Source organism: Falco naumanni, chromosome Z (assembly GCF_017639655.2).
Source record: "Falco naumanni isolate bFalNau1 chromosome Z, bFalNau1.pat, whole genome shotgun sequence".
Lineage (NCBI taxonomy): Eukaryota > Metazoa > Chordata > Aves > Falconiformes > Falconidae > Falco > Falco naumanni.
In genome coordinates this window covers 46,827,364-46,841,777 of record NC_054080.1, presented here as the reverse complement: position 1 = coordinate 46,841,777, position 14,414 = coordinate 46,827,364, and the positions used below count along the sequence as shown (strand labels likewise).

Sequence of the window (14,414 nt, the reverse complement as noted above, 5' to 3'; positions counted from 1 at the left end):
TAGCTATCATATGCTGGAATAGAGTGCAGTCTGCTGTTCCTGGGCGGAACAGGCTATTTATACCTTGATCTTGGAGGTGTGTATTCTTCTAAATTTTACACATAAAATAGTATTATTTCCACCCCCACCCCTAGAATAAGTTGTAGTATCTAGCTTTGGCTTTCAGCTTCTCTGAAAAGGTGAGAAAACTTACTCAGAACAGATCAGTTTAATAGTTTCTGCTATAAATAGAAGTGCAGTTGAATACTGGGTCATAAGCACTTTTTGCAAAAAAAGGACTATTAAGGCATCACAACAGTTTCTCTGGGCTGTGAACATGAATTTTCTAAGTAGAGGTGAAAGAGGTGGCTCCTTTGACACTCACAGCTATAACAGAAGTAAAGAAGAAAAAAAAAAAGTTTTGAGTCTTTTCTGTGCCTAAGAGATCCCAAGCCTTTTGCCAATCCCTAGAGCTCTTCCACAGAGCTCTTCTACTTCTTCTGGCTTGCAGATTAAAATTAAATTTAATGCCCAGATAATCTCGCCTGACAGGGAATGGATGAGCTATTCCAAATTTGAGTGACTACTTGTGCTGATTACATAAAACATGTCGTCGTTGTTTCTTTAGCTGGCAGACATACTGTTTATTCAGGACCTTCATTTAAGAGACACCCTGCCTTTTTGTGGGAGGTGATCAGTACACCCTTCCTGCCATCTCCTCTAAATTGGTAGTGTTGGTCACCCATATCTAAGACTTACTTCCCTCTGTTTTGAAGAAAACATTGGGCTGTAGCAGCCTTGGCAAAAAATTTTTTGCAGGGCACAAAACCCCTGGAGTAGTATTCTAAGAATGCTCATGCTGTTACCAGACTGTCTTGCTTATGCCTGTGTTTACTAGTCTACAGGTACACTATGTAACATTGTATGCAGTGTGCGTTCAGACTCTACAGGGAAGAGACCATTCACATGTCTGAAATACGGATAGCTGTTCTGTGATCTATATTCAGCAGTTCTTACAGCAATGTCCTTGAAGCTTTTCTAGGGAGAAATTTATACAGGCATGAAAACTATACAAGTTAGAGGACACACGTTGAAATACGATCTAAATATTGCCAAGTATTGCAGTTAGCAGTAAGATTTTATTGTTGGATTACCCAAGTATTTCTGAAATGACATGGGACTGTGGTCATCAGAAATCAACTTGTTTTCTTCCCATTTGTGAACTTGGATCTAGCAGCCAAAGCTGGTACATGAAACTGATTCTGTTTGCAGTGACTTGGTAGGAACTGTGCTTGAGACCTGTAGATAGATTTGGGATGGAAAAGTTGTTTAAGTTGACATGAAACACAAGTAAAGTAGTGTAAATGCTTATCTTAGCTGTGCTGGTTTTCAGCATGGCTCTTGGCAGATTTCATCGCTTTTTCTACCTCTGAGAAAAAGTATTGTCACAACAAAGGAATTTTTTTTCCCCCTCACTTCTCCCAGCTGTAAATTGAGGACACAATGCCTGCTTTTCAGGGCATCTATGTCTTTGCCTAGTTTACTTTGGGTGTATGTGCATTTACTTTTTTCCTGCCCCCATTCTATTAACCAGTGCTTTGAATTGGTGGTTTTGATTATTGATTTGCCAAATACTTGTGATAAAGCATATGGTGTGAGATGGTTTTGTTAAAGCATGGAGTAGAAATAGACATATCATTAATACAAACCCAACTCCTATGTGCAGTGCAGGAAACCTTAGGTAATAATTTCTTTGAAGGGTTTGGAAACATTTGTCAGCCAGTATGTGGAGCAAGAAAGCATTTATGGATAGATTTTAGTGTGCTGAAGGACTATAGTGTTTGCTAAGCTAGCAGAAACATCTTGTTCTGCCTTCTAAGTTTTGTCCTTCAGGAACCTTTCATACTGCTGATACTGCTTGCAGGAACCCATAACTCATGATTGTAATACATATTCTCTGTATTTAGGAGAAATTGTAGTGATTTTTGACTGCAAAGATTTGCATAGCCTTAGTTTGCTGCAAACACTTCAATATATTTTAATTGTTCTTTATAACATGTATTTGTCAACAGGTGAACACTTCTCATAATTGCTTAAGATAAGGAACTTCATTTCCTCCAAAGAAACTCCAAAACTCATGCTTGTTCTTTCCCTGGGTAATCATATGTTAGTTTTAATATCTGGCAGGACTATAGAGTTACCACTCATCCTTAATGTGCTTATTATAAAGTAGCTAATAATATAAAGTAAGCTATTATATGGAAATTTACATACATATTTACAACTGTTTTGTTCAATATTTCCACTAACATTATGTATTATTTTCTGGAGAGGATACATTTACATTTTCCAGGAGTTGTATTTTTAATATAGGATTGTAACTAGAAACTGATACCATTTTCTCTTTCTGTTTCAGACTAGAAGATGAATAATCTTTCCTTTAGTGAACTGTGTTGCCTGTTCTGTTGTCCACCATGCCCAGGGAAAATTGCCTCCAAATTGGCATTCTTACCTCCTGATCCCACATATACACTGATGTGTGATGAGAGTGGTAGTCGCTGGACTTTACATCTCTCAGAGCGAGCAGACTGGCAGTATTCTTCTAGAGAAAAAGATGCCATTGAATGCTTCATGACTAGAACAAGTAAAGGTAACAGGATTGCCTGTATGTTTGTGCGTTGCTCACCTAACGCCAAGTATACGTTGCTCTTCTCACATGGAAATGCCGTTGACCTAGGTCAGATGAGCAGCTTTTACATAGGGCTGGGTTCACGGATTAATTGCAACATATTCTCATATGATTATTCTGGATATGGTGCAAGTTCTGGGAAGCCAACAGAGAAGAATTTGTATGCTGACATTGATGCTGCTTGGGTGGCTCTTAGGACAAGGTAAGACATTAGCTGCCATTTTTCTTTTACAGTGTGCTTTTCAAATAGTTATAGTTAATTTGTAAACAGAAATGCTGTATTTTAGGATTAATGGATTCATATCCAAGGTGATTGATTGTGCCTTATGCTGAAGGCGTTGTCAGTATTGAGCAGAATTGGTATATAGTACTGATATACTAGAGAAATTGAAATGGGACGAAATATAAGGTATGATTCAGTCTTGAATGATTAGAACATAATCCTTATTGTCACAGTTTGGGATCTCAGCTGGAAATCTCAGAAGGTAGGAAAAGCCTATAATAATTGATTGTCTAGTAACAGAGTGACTGGTGTGATGTGGGTGAGAGAAAATGTGGGTTGTTTTTTCAGGTAATTCCATCACCTGCTTTTTTAGTAGGGAGGGGCAGTGGAAAAGCTGTTACAAGAGAACCTGGTGAGACTGTTTGGATTTCTGTATGGTGTTCAGACCACCTTTGTTTCGGAGTTCAGACTAGCAGCTACAGCATTTCCAAAGATAGCTTTCTGTATAAAGAAAAAAAGATGATTTTATATCTTGGGAAAATAATATGTGTCGGAGAGGTTATAATTGATCTGTGTAAATGTATCATGGTGGGAATAAAAAACAGGAATTTGAGTCAGTGGTGTTAGCTTAAGTAGATTAAAACTGGACAAGGAAAAATGCAAATTGGAAAGATGTTTCAGTAGTTTCTGTGTTCTAAACCTCTGATTTTAGGAAAGTAAAATAGTGAAATGAAAGACTTTGCAAGCATTTTATGATACATGCAAGAATCCTAGGCACCAAATAAATGCAGCATTGAATACCCACTTCTTAAGTCTGAGAGCATTTTTCACCATGGTTTCTTCCATTTAAAGCAATATTCTTTTTGTGTTGCAAGTATTCAAACTACAAAAAGATTATGTTTTAAAATATTATGTGATCATAAGAATAGATGTTCACCAAAAAAACTCCCATCATATTATGTATTTAGCACCAAAAACTGTGAAAAACTGAATTTAATCTAGAGCAGCATGTTACAATTTGATCATTGCAATTTGGGCATCCTGTTTAATAATATATCAGGGATGTGACTTAGTGTAAGGGTATGTGTAAAGACTTTTAAAATCCTGGAGCCTTGTAGCAGTGACAGTAAATTTAGAACTTGATCAATGTAATATTAATTATCTTCCTGTTACTTTGGAGCAGATTATCCCTTTTCAGTTTTGTAAGTACAAATATTGTCTTGCATTTCTTTTACCTTATAACAGAGGTGTGATACTTCTTTTGAAAAGAAGCCTATTTTATTTGTATATTGAAGTGGGGGGAACACTTATTATCATAAACCTTTTACAACCACAGGGGACAGGTATTCAGCTTCATATATTTAACAACAGGCACACTGTGTTGTTAGATTAGGTTTTGTCATTTCTTTTGATTACAGTGGAAAGTTGAGATATAACCAGATCTGTTCTGTAAAGCCAAGAGCTGCAACAGGTACACTGGTGACTATGGTTTGTAGTTAAATGCTCTGGAATATAGCCGCTTGGTAAAATACCCAGTAACATTGATAAAAACCATAATATGGTTTGTGAACTATGTGGAAAACTGTCTGAATTGTTTCAGCGCACCAGAAAATGGAAGAGAACTAGATGGTGAAACCTTAAATTGTTTGTTTGTGTCAGTTTACAGGCTCTGGTTTATGAACTAATTTGTCATTACTATCTATTCCTCCTCTTGACGAATTTCTGATTGAAAACCTAAAATAAAATGTAATTGCAACTTGAATTCTCACCTCCATTCTTGGATGTCACATAGCATACCTTTCCTAATCAAATAAGAATGTTTATTATACTATCCCATCTGAACATGCCGTTTGTTGAACAGACATTCTCAGGGGGAACTCTGAATACATACTACATCAATCTGTTTTTCCCTCTTCAATTCAGGAATGACCTGCCTCAATCCTTTTTGCTGTCTGTGTTTATTTTTTGCGTCAAAACCTCCTTTAGAAATACATAATTCTGTAGAGTGTATAAAGCTTGAATTGGTCTGCCTTTCTTGTGTATTTCACAAACGTGAACTGAATTTTTTCTGTTGCTTAAAGAATTACTAGTGGTGTAGTAACACTGTGGTACTTGCAACAACTTTCTGGTTGGCGGACCTGTCTTGCCTTTGTATCTGAATGCTGAATGTAGCAGGGAGAAGTTCAGCAAATTACTCTGGACACACTGGCTCATGCAGTTTGGTTACCAGTCCACGGTGTTCTTTGAGCCCTAAAACAGTGCTCAGCTGTGTTTAAATACTTCATGAATATCTGGACCAAAATGGATGGAGCCTTTGAGCATTTGCTGCAGCATTTATTCACTTTTCTAGCATAGCCTGTTCTGTCAGTGCTACACTAGCACCATCTTTAACGTTTTATAATGTAAGTATTCTGGAAAACAAAACAAATTTAGTGGACTGTTTGCAGGATAGATGTACGTATAGGTGTTACTCCTTTGAAATTCTTGTTGATGGGATGAGAGAAGAAAGGCATCATAGACTTTTAAACTATGCCTCATATCTTGATCCCACTGTAATGGGATCAAGAATTGAGAAATTGTCTTTGTTGGAGATTGATCACAGTCACCCACAGCTTCCTGCATTCCCTGTTCTGAGAAATGGGATCATAGAACACAGCATTAAAAGGTGTTTCTAGGGTAATTGAAATGCTGATGTGGACTTCGTTCTACAGTCAACACAGATGCTTGTAGTGGAGCCGTGTTAGTGTGTTAAGTTTTGTGTCTTGGAAGGGCAATCCAGGTGGCCATCTGTAAACGGACACAACTGCCCAGTGGGGACTGGACACCTAGGGTGAGGTAGTCTGGAACTAGTATTGAGAGTGATGGTGAGGTTGGTCCAACACGACTTTCTTAAGAGTGGTTGCTGTAAGGGTATGTGAATATTATTATTCATGTAAATGAATACAGAAGGCTAATTTGGCAGCAGGTTAGAAGAGATAAACAGCAGATGCAGATTCTGAATTGTGTCCCTATTGTCTACCTGCTTTGAATATTTTAATAGGAAGCCATAGCTATCCGTGAGGATGCTGACTGTAGAAGAAGGCAAGGTGATTCACTGCCATCAGGTTTGGGAAGGTTGCACATTATTGTATATTCATGTGCATCATATACATGGGACTACATAAAAGCAAGTGAGGACATTCTTTTTCTGACTGTCATAGCTACAAAGTGTTGAAATGCCAGGAGTCATTTTGGGATACGCCTATTTTCCACTCTCCTTGTCTCTGAAGGCCTTTGATGACACACTAGAAAGGGTGGAAAGGTTTAACCAGTCCCAGGCAAAAGCAGGGCAAATGGCGCTCATTCAGAAACCAGAAGACATGCTGGAGTTGCCTTATGACCAGATTTACCTTTAGAGAAGCCGGACAGCCTTTTCATAGGAGAAGCCAAATATAGGAATAATATAAAATCTATTTGGTTGTGGACTAAAAGTGTTCTTTTGAGAATTCACAAATTACGGTGGTGTGTTTTGTTTTGTTTTTTTTTTTTTAATCAAAAGTAGAGGATGTTTTGCTGGAAGAGGAGGTGCCTTGACTTTGAATATTTGGAGAGAAATTGAGCTTTCACTTAAATTGATAAGGAAAAATAGCTCAATTTATCATAGAGAGAAATCTTGCAAATAAAACAAATGTGTCAGTAGGATTGTGAGATTTATAAAAGCCAAACCATGATGAGTGAGGCAGAGGAGATGTTTGATTACTACATGCATGGTCAATGGGCTTGCCTCTCATAAAACACGGTTCCCTTCTTCTAGCAATGTTACATGTTGCATACAAAAGAAAGGCAACGTGCATCTGAGTTAAGGAAGAGCTGTATGCTCATGGATTTTATTTGTGGCATGGAATTGTTTATTCATGGCATGGAATGTTGATAGTTAAAGGTGTGAAGGATGTTCATGCCCTACACGTTCTGCAATTTGCAGCTGTAATTTCATGTGTTATGTGCATGATGACAAAAGGTTCTGAAAAGTGCATTGAAAATTACCTCGGGATGTTCCCTTTTCTTCCGTGTGCCCCAAGCACTGCTGTCAGCTGGTTAAATGCATGTGTTGCAATAGCTTCACGAACAGTAGCCTCTCTAGAGCATCTGTTGCACCTCGTCATTAGTGTGAGCCTGAGAGGTACTGTCAAAAGTGTACGCTTCTAAGTTTGATTTTACTAATACTTTATTTTATTGTTGTAAAGCGAGCATGTCTTCTAGATTAACACCAGTAGTTTAGAAGTAAAAAAATAAATTGCTTTTTGTCTCCCTTATATATATCAAGGGCAAAATGGCGTGTACTCAAAAGAGCCTGGAAGTATAATATTGTAATTTCAGCTGGTATTTGGTTGATAAAGATAACTGAAGTTTAAAACAACAAATATGGCCCAAACCAAAAACGACTCATTGCAGCCAGACATGCATTTTGTAGTTTACATATTGCATATCATGGTGATGTGATGTATATCCAATGAAAGTATGTAATACAATGAATATCCAATGTAAGTGATGTATGATGTATAATCCAATTAAAGCTTTCAAGGTAAGCTTGGATGGGGCTTTCAGCAACCTGTGAAAGATGAAGCTGCCTGTGACAAGGAGGCTGGACTAGATCATCCTCGAACTCAAACTGTTCTATGAAAAGGAGGAGGGAGGGGCAGAAGAGGGGTGGACTGCCACTAAGGTGGGTGTTCAGTGAAGTTCTGAAAAGGTCGTCTTAGAAAGATAGGAATATAAAGGAAATGGTGAAAGCGTTTCTTCTACAGCATGTTGTGAAGTTTGCACAAAGGGAGGAAAAAAGAATATTTCATTGCTGTTTAGCAGTTCTTCTTTCCCTCCCAGAAGCTGAGAAGATCAGACAGGCGTGCTCATGTTGCCTCTTTTACAAGAGACCGTCTATATCTGATCAGCATATGTAGTCTTGCAGAAGACTATACTGGCGTCGTTAGTAGCCCTGTGTTAGCTTGGGCCCTGATTCTAGGCAGTGGTCTGATGGCACACTTACAACGATGTATTAGTTCGCTCCTTCCTTTAACCCACCAGTAGCATGTCATTTCTTGCCTTGCCCTGAAGACAACCAGCACAAAGGAGCAGAAAAGTAGTTGCTCCACTATTCCCAGACGAGGTTAATTTACTTTCCTACACTAGCTGGTGAAGCTGAATGAGGTGCAACATGTGGCTGAAGATGCAAAGGAAAGTGGTTATCTTCAGTTTTGTGAGAGCTTAGTTTCGTAGTGACATTAACGTGTACTTTTAGGGTGATGATAAGGCAGAAATTTGTGAGTGCTCAGACACTGTATGGGTGCTAGCAAGTTTATGGCACAGAAGTACATTTATTCTATGTTAAAACTCCTCAAGTTCCATGTGCTTTTCAGACAGGTAACCCTTAGGTGCGTGAACATAAAGGATGAGTACATTGTTGAAAGGAATTGGAATGTCAGTTGCTGTGGGAAAAAGAAAAGTGTTGGGGGCAGCCTTTAAACTGCAGAAAGTATCTGTCGAAATTTTATGCCAGGTTCAGTCCAGAGGAAGAGTGCTTTCTCTGAGAAGGTACATCTGTGCACAGCTATTTTAAAGATTTTGTTGCGAATTCCTTTCTGGTGGTTATGGCTTAAAAAAAACCCAAATATAAAAACCTGCACCACTGCCATCAAGCTGAAGGCCTGTCTATTCTGACACAAGTTATCTAAGATTACTTGAGCAGGCAGTACCGTTTACATTACTCCTATGATCAGTATAATGAGCTTGCAAAGATATTAATAGTTTTTACAGCATGTCTTTGAGCTCTTCTCACAAGATCACTACTTAGAGCATATGGCTCTGTAACTGTCACATTCCCCTTCCTCAGGATGGCCTGTAACTCTAAAACACTGATTAAAAGGAGAATATTACTGCCATTTTTCTCTTGATCTCGCACTTCCTCATTTGGGCAACCAGGTGTGTAGTCAACTAGTAATTTTCTAACAAACTTCTTGAAGTTTACAGAACTGTCAAAAGAATAAGTAGATGAACTTTCTTACTAGGGAACATACCAACAGTTATCTTTTCAAGAATTATTACATTTTAGATTGTAAAGTGATAGTTTTGGGAAAAAGGAACTGAGGGACAGTTGGGCTGCTCTTTTCCCTGAACTTTGCAGAAGCCTGTTCAAGAGAAGAGGAAAGACTGGCAACAGACACAGCAGATGTTCTCTGTTTCAAATATTTGTCTTTTGTTGAGTTTTGTTTTGCTGTTTGCTGGTTTTTTCCCCCAAGCCAGAATATTCAAGAGTCTGCTTTGAACCACCACTTGTGGTGATTGGCCTCACTATTTTAGTTTCCAGACTAATAGGTTCTGGTGGACGTTGTGAAGGCAATCTGCCTGGCTGTGATGGAGAAAGGATTACTTTAATCCAAATATAGTAAATGCTTTTCTTGGATTATTTTTTGTAGCTAATATTTATCTATCTGTAGGCTGAAGAATATGGATCCAAAAATAAGGGGAAGAATAATGAAAAAGAAGAGAACATATACTCCAAAATATACTTTTAAATTTTTATTTAAACTTCTCTGCAGTGGCCTGCATCTTGTAAAACTCAATACTTCAGTTTTGATTTTGAGGAAATCAAAGTGTTATAATTTGTAAGGTTTTTTATTTGAGAACTATTTTATGTCATAATGTGCTGGGCAGACTCCATGCCGTACTAATGATGCAAAGTGTCAGGTATTAATGTGAGTTTTGTTCAGATAATATGAAAGGAATAGAAGGCAATACTGCACTTACAGAATGGACAAATGTGATTAGAAATATTTTGAACTGGGAGATTAATTGTAAAAGGATGGCTGCTAGGCTGTTCTCAGGTGTTTCAGAAAACAGACAGAAGTAGTGAAGACTTCATGTTTGTTTCCGTTTTGGAGCTTTAATTTTTTTGTATTTTTGTGTATTGGAATTTTGAGAAAATTTTTGTTAATCAGAATGTTTTAATTTTTTTATTGTCTGAGGACTATTTTGAGGTGGGGGGCTTGCCTGTTGTTCCAGGCTGAGGGATGAGTCTTGGTGTGTTAGAACTCTTAATTTGATTATGATCCTAGAAACACTTTCTAGGAAATTCTGATAGTAATTAAGTAGTCATGATAGATTCTATGAATGTATCTGTGCTAATACTTGTACAGCTTTTGTGTTTCAATCTAGCAGAATACAGTCTAAATAATAGATGAACAGTTAAATAGACAAAGTTAGCTATGAACTAGTGAATTTTAGCCTCAATTTAAAAAGCTTATTGGGATGCCTAATGAGTTCTGCTAGTGATAATTACATTTGGGTAATACTGAAATGTGCTTGTGTTTTTTCCTGAAGTCCTAGTTGTTGGGTTTTGGTGGGTTTTGGGGTTTTTTTGGTTCTTTAATTGTTTATTATATACTGATGTAACACACAGATGTTTTCTGGCTTATTGAAAAGTACTTGCAGATTTTGGGGTTTTATCAGTTGGTAATTTGAATGTTTTAGTACATGTGAAACATCTTTTTTCCTAGAGTTTCTGATTTTGAGGCTTTTAGACTGTACTGATTAGTGTTTGGTGACTTAAACAGGTATATAGCCATACTTATAGGATACTGTACAATACTTCTTTACCTCTGTTTCCCTGGCTTTGCTGAAGGTATGCAAAATGTACTAATTTGATAACTCCTCTGTGGGTATGGGTGTTGTTATCTGGCTTTGACAGAAAAGATGCATGCATTTATTGTAGAAGAGGTAATGATGGTTGTACTTTCCTTCACTTCAGCCGAACACAGTTGATTGTTAGTCCTTTTAAGATTGTAGTCAGTTGGCAAACATTAAAGTCATCCCATGTTGTTCCACAGTGGTGTTAGGTTAGTCTCCTTTAACTCAAAAAGGCAAACAAAATTCTGGTAATATGTGAGGACAGTGTTTGATTTATTTTTTATTTTTTATTTGGTAATGCAGTGCAGTTCCTGTTTAAGGTACTTCTTTTCCCAAGTAAGTTTAGCAAAGATACCTGGATAGATACACTTCTGCATTCTGAACCTGTACTGAGTACTTTGTTAGTACAGATCATCCTTCTCCTGTGGGCACTGTTCTTGCCAGCATAATATTCTGCTTGGAGCCTTTCCTGGTGTTACTTGGGAACCAACTGCTCTTTGTAGCCACGCTAATGCAGAAAAATGTTACATCTGACTGTTAAGTGTTACTCCATGTTCAACAATTCTTTTGTTTACCTCAGGTAATTGCAGAAAAAAATGAGTGTGTTGATCTTACTCAGAGGGAGGCTTAGACTTTATAATTTTGTGCTGCTCATTGGGCTGTCTGAATTGTGTGTTAGGTTGAGTATTCCTCTTGCTAGCTTGCATGTTGAATCAGCTGTGATAAGAAAGAAACATCTCAGTTGTTACACAGGATTCATAATATTCTAACCATTGTCTGTACAAGCATGCTTTAGATTCCACTAAATTGCTGAGCAATGTAACTGGCTTGCAGTTTTAGTCAGATATTAGAAAAGTAAACCCAACCAAACTTCTGCAGATTTGACTATGCTCCACTTAATGATAACCATAGAGCTAGTAAGGCTTTAATCAGTTTGCTGCTGTAGATTCACCAGAGTTACCAGTAAAGGCTTTCAACTAGTATACAAGTCACAACTGCATTCACAAGTTCATATTAAAAAAATAAAACCATATTTCAGTATCATTCAGGCATAAGGTGAAAATAACTTACTGGAAATAGAGAGTAAATAATTGTCCCGTTAAGTCAGGAATATTATAGAATATACTTGCTTATTCTACCAGCTGCTGTTTCATAGTTTAACGTCTTCAGGGAATTTTGGTTTTCAGAAATGCTTTTTTTGCCTTGCTGCAGTTTTGTCTGTTTCAATTTATATGCCACTTTGTTAACATTTTGGATTTTCTAGGTACGGAATCCGCCCTGAAAATGTGATTATATATGGCCAGAGTATAGGAACAGTACCATCTGTGGATCTTGCTGCTAGGTATGAAAGTGCTGCTGTAATTCTTCATTCTCCCCTGACCTCAGGAATGCGAGTAGCTTTTCCTGATACGAAGAAGACGTATTGCTTTGATGCATTCCCGAAGTAAGTTGCAGGATTTTTTATTCTGCATGTATTTTTCTCTGTTACAGAAATTTTAGGCTAGGGAAACAAGTAATATGGCAAATTCTCTGAAATTTCTTTCAAAGGTTTAACAAAAAGTGGGAGAAAAATCAGAGTGAATAACAACAATGGGAAAACATTTGTTTTGAAGGAGTCTACAGAACTCTATACATCTAGGGTTTTCACATCTCTAATCATGTTTTTGGGTATCTGTTAAAGTAGTGATTAGTTTTCCTATATGTAACCCCTAAAATCACCAATTCTAACAAGCAGTTCCAGTCCAGTGAGTTGTTAACCTGCGTAACTGTGAACAGTCTTTTGCACATGTTTCTCTAAGGAGCAAAGACTGGAAAACTCAGTGGACCTTAGCCAAAGCAAATTCCTGTCATGTATTTCAGCTCTGTGCCACTAGTTGGCCATTACAAACGGTACACCTGTCTCAAGGAATTATTTGTATTTTGAGCATCTAACTTCAAAGACTTTCTTCCCCCGAGATGGTCAAACTCTTAAGTGCTAAAATTCTTTCACTTCTGACAAGCACTTTTTTACTGCAAAACTCTGAAGTAATATTTTCATCAGTCCAGTGTGGTTTTTTTTGAAGTGAACATAATGATATACCAGTTTTTAGATGGATTGCTCTGTTGTTCAATCCTAATAGTTTCCCGTACTGTTTTTTCCCTTCTGTGTGGCTTTACATGTGCTACTGTAAGGACATCCAGAGTGTTGATAAGATATAATTTTCTAATGTTTTAAACAACTTCAGAATTAAATTGTCAAAACTAAATGTGTAATTAAAACCTGAAATTAACAGTCCGGTCCTTCAAAAAGATACAATAAAGCTTACTGTTTTCATACATATAATCTTTTTCTTACAGCATTGACAAAATTTCTAAAATAACATCTCCTGTGTTAATAATCCATGGGACTGAAGATGAAGTAATTGACTTTTCACATGGCCTAGCATTATTCGAGCGTTGCCAGAGACCTGTAGAACCACTGTGGGTAGAAGGAGCAGGCCATAATGATGTGGAACTCTATGGACAGTACCTTGAAAGATTAAAACAGTTTGTGTCACAGGAACTGGTGAACTTGTAATTTTCTTTGTATATTTACATGTTTTTTCATTTCACTGCAGAACTGCACACCTTGATAAACCCATAACATGAAACCTGAAGGTTGTGTTTTCAAATCATCTTAGTTGCCTTCATTAAATGTACAGGTAATGATTTGTCAACATAATTAATGAAGGTTTTAATGCCAGTATTATAAACTGGAATTACATGATCATGCAGTCAAGCTTGGCAGTTCATATTACTTTGTGTGAAGTTTTTTCCTTCTTAGATGTAAAAAAGAAAATCACAAGGAGTACTGTACAAAATTTCAATTATGTAAAATCAAATGCTGTAAAAGTGTGGCCAAATGCTTTAGCATATCAAAAACAAGTTTATAAATATTTTTTAAACATCTCAAAATGTACTGTGACTTACTGTGTTGCACAGATGTAAATTAAAAACCAGACTTCTAAGCAGTTGTTCTGTAAAATGTAATAGCCATGAAATTTGATCAAATACTAATGTATGTAATAAAAATAGGCAGTCACTGGAAATGGCCCATGCCCTGTTATAGGGGGAGAGGGTCAAAATAGATCTCTTTTTTTTCCCCATATTTTTCTATCTTTTGTGCTTAGTTTCACTTTTGGTGTTCTGTTCTTGTGTTAACCCTTACCTCTCAGGTTAAACAAATTTACCCGCTCATCAGCAGTCCTAATCTTGCCAAAGTAATGCTGCAAGTTATCATTGTTGTAATGCAGATATTCACTTGATTGCTACTGAAGCCACCAAATACTACTTTGAAACCAGTAAGACTTTTAGAACCTAGAAGGCTTTGTGGACAATGTAGTTTTAAACATTGATTGCATAGAGATGCAATATTCATTAGGAAAAACCCTGGAAGTTTATCCAATTTTGTAATAAACAATTTGCAAGTTTGCAGTTGTCTGATGAGGCTGGCTTTTGGATGTTTCGTGTAAATGATTATTGTTTTTTGAGTATTGTATGGAAATTTTACTAATCACACCTGGATGGGGTGGGGGGAGGGGCAAGAAGAGAATGTTGACATTTTTCTATTAACTCATGGTAAAATAAACTTTGTAAGTTGCCTTTCCCTTGAATGCATTTTACATGAATAAAAATATGAAAAGTAAACTTAATTATATGTAGCCTATTTGTAAACAAAATAATATTCCAACAATACACACTGTGCTTCTGATTTAAGGCCTTATGTAGTTTAATTGTTCTGCCTGTTTTTTGTGATTGAGACTATTGTATACTTAAATGTAGCTTCAATTATTGTGAAAATTTCAGTTAAGATGTGTTGATTAACAGTAAACAATATTCCACATA

At 36.9% G+C, this 14,414-nt stretch overlaps 1 protein-coding gene across 5 annotated transcripts in view; it reads left to right on the top strand.

Moving 5' to 3' along the window:
• ABHD17B (abhydrolase domain containing 17B, depalmitoylase) overlaps nt 1-14,414 on the top strand; it is a 19,892-nt gene extending 5,478 nt beyond the window's left edge. For 3 of the 5 annotated variants that reach the window (XM_040579595.1, XM_040579592.1, XM_040579593.1), the window contains exons 2-4: nt 2,396-2,870; nt 11,815-11,994; nt 12,888-14,414. In XM_040579595.1, coding sequence (XP_040435529.1) covers nt 2,404-2,870; nt 11,815-11,994; nt 12,888-13,107 — 867 coding nt within the window. In that variant the 5' untranslated portion in view covers nt 2,396-2,403 and the 3' untranslated portion in view covers nt 13,108-14,414. The remainder of the gene's footprint in view (nt 1-2,395; nt 2,871-11,814; nt 11,995-12,887) is intronic. The other 2 variants (XM_040579596.1, XM_040579597.1) reach the window with 2 other exon arrangements.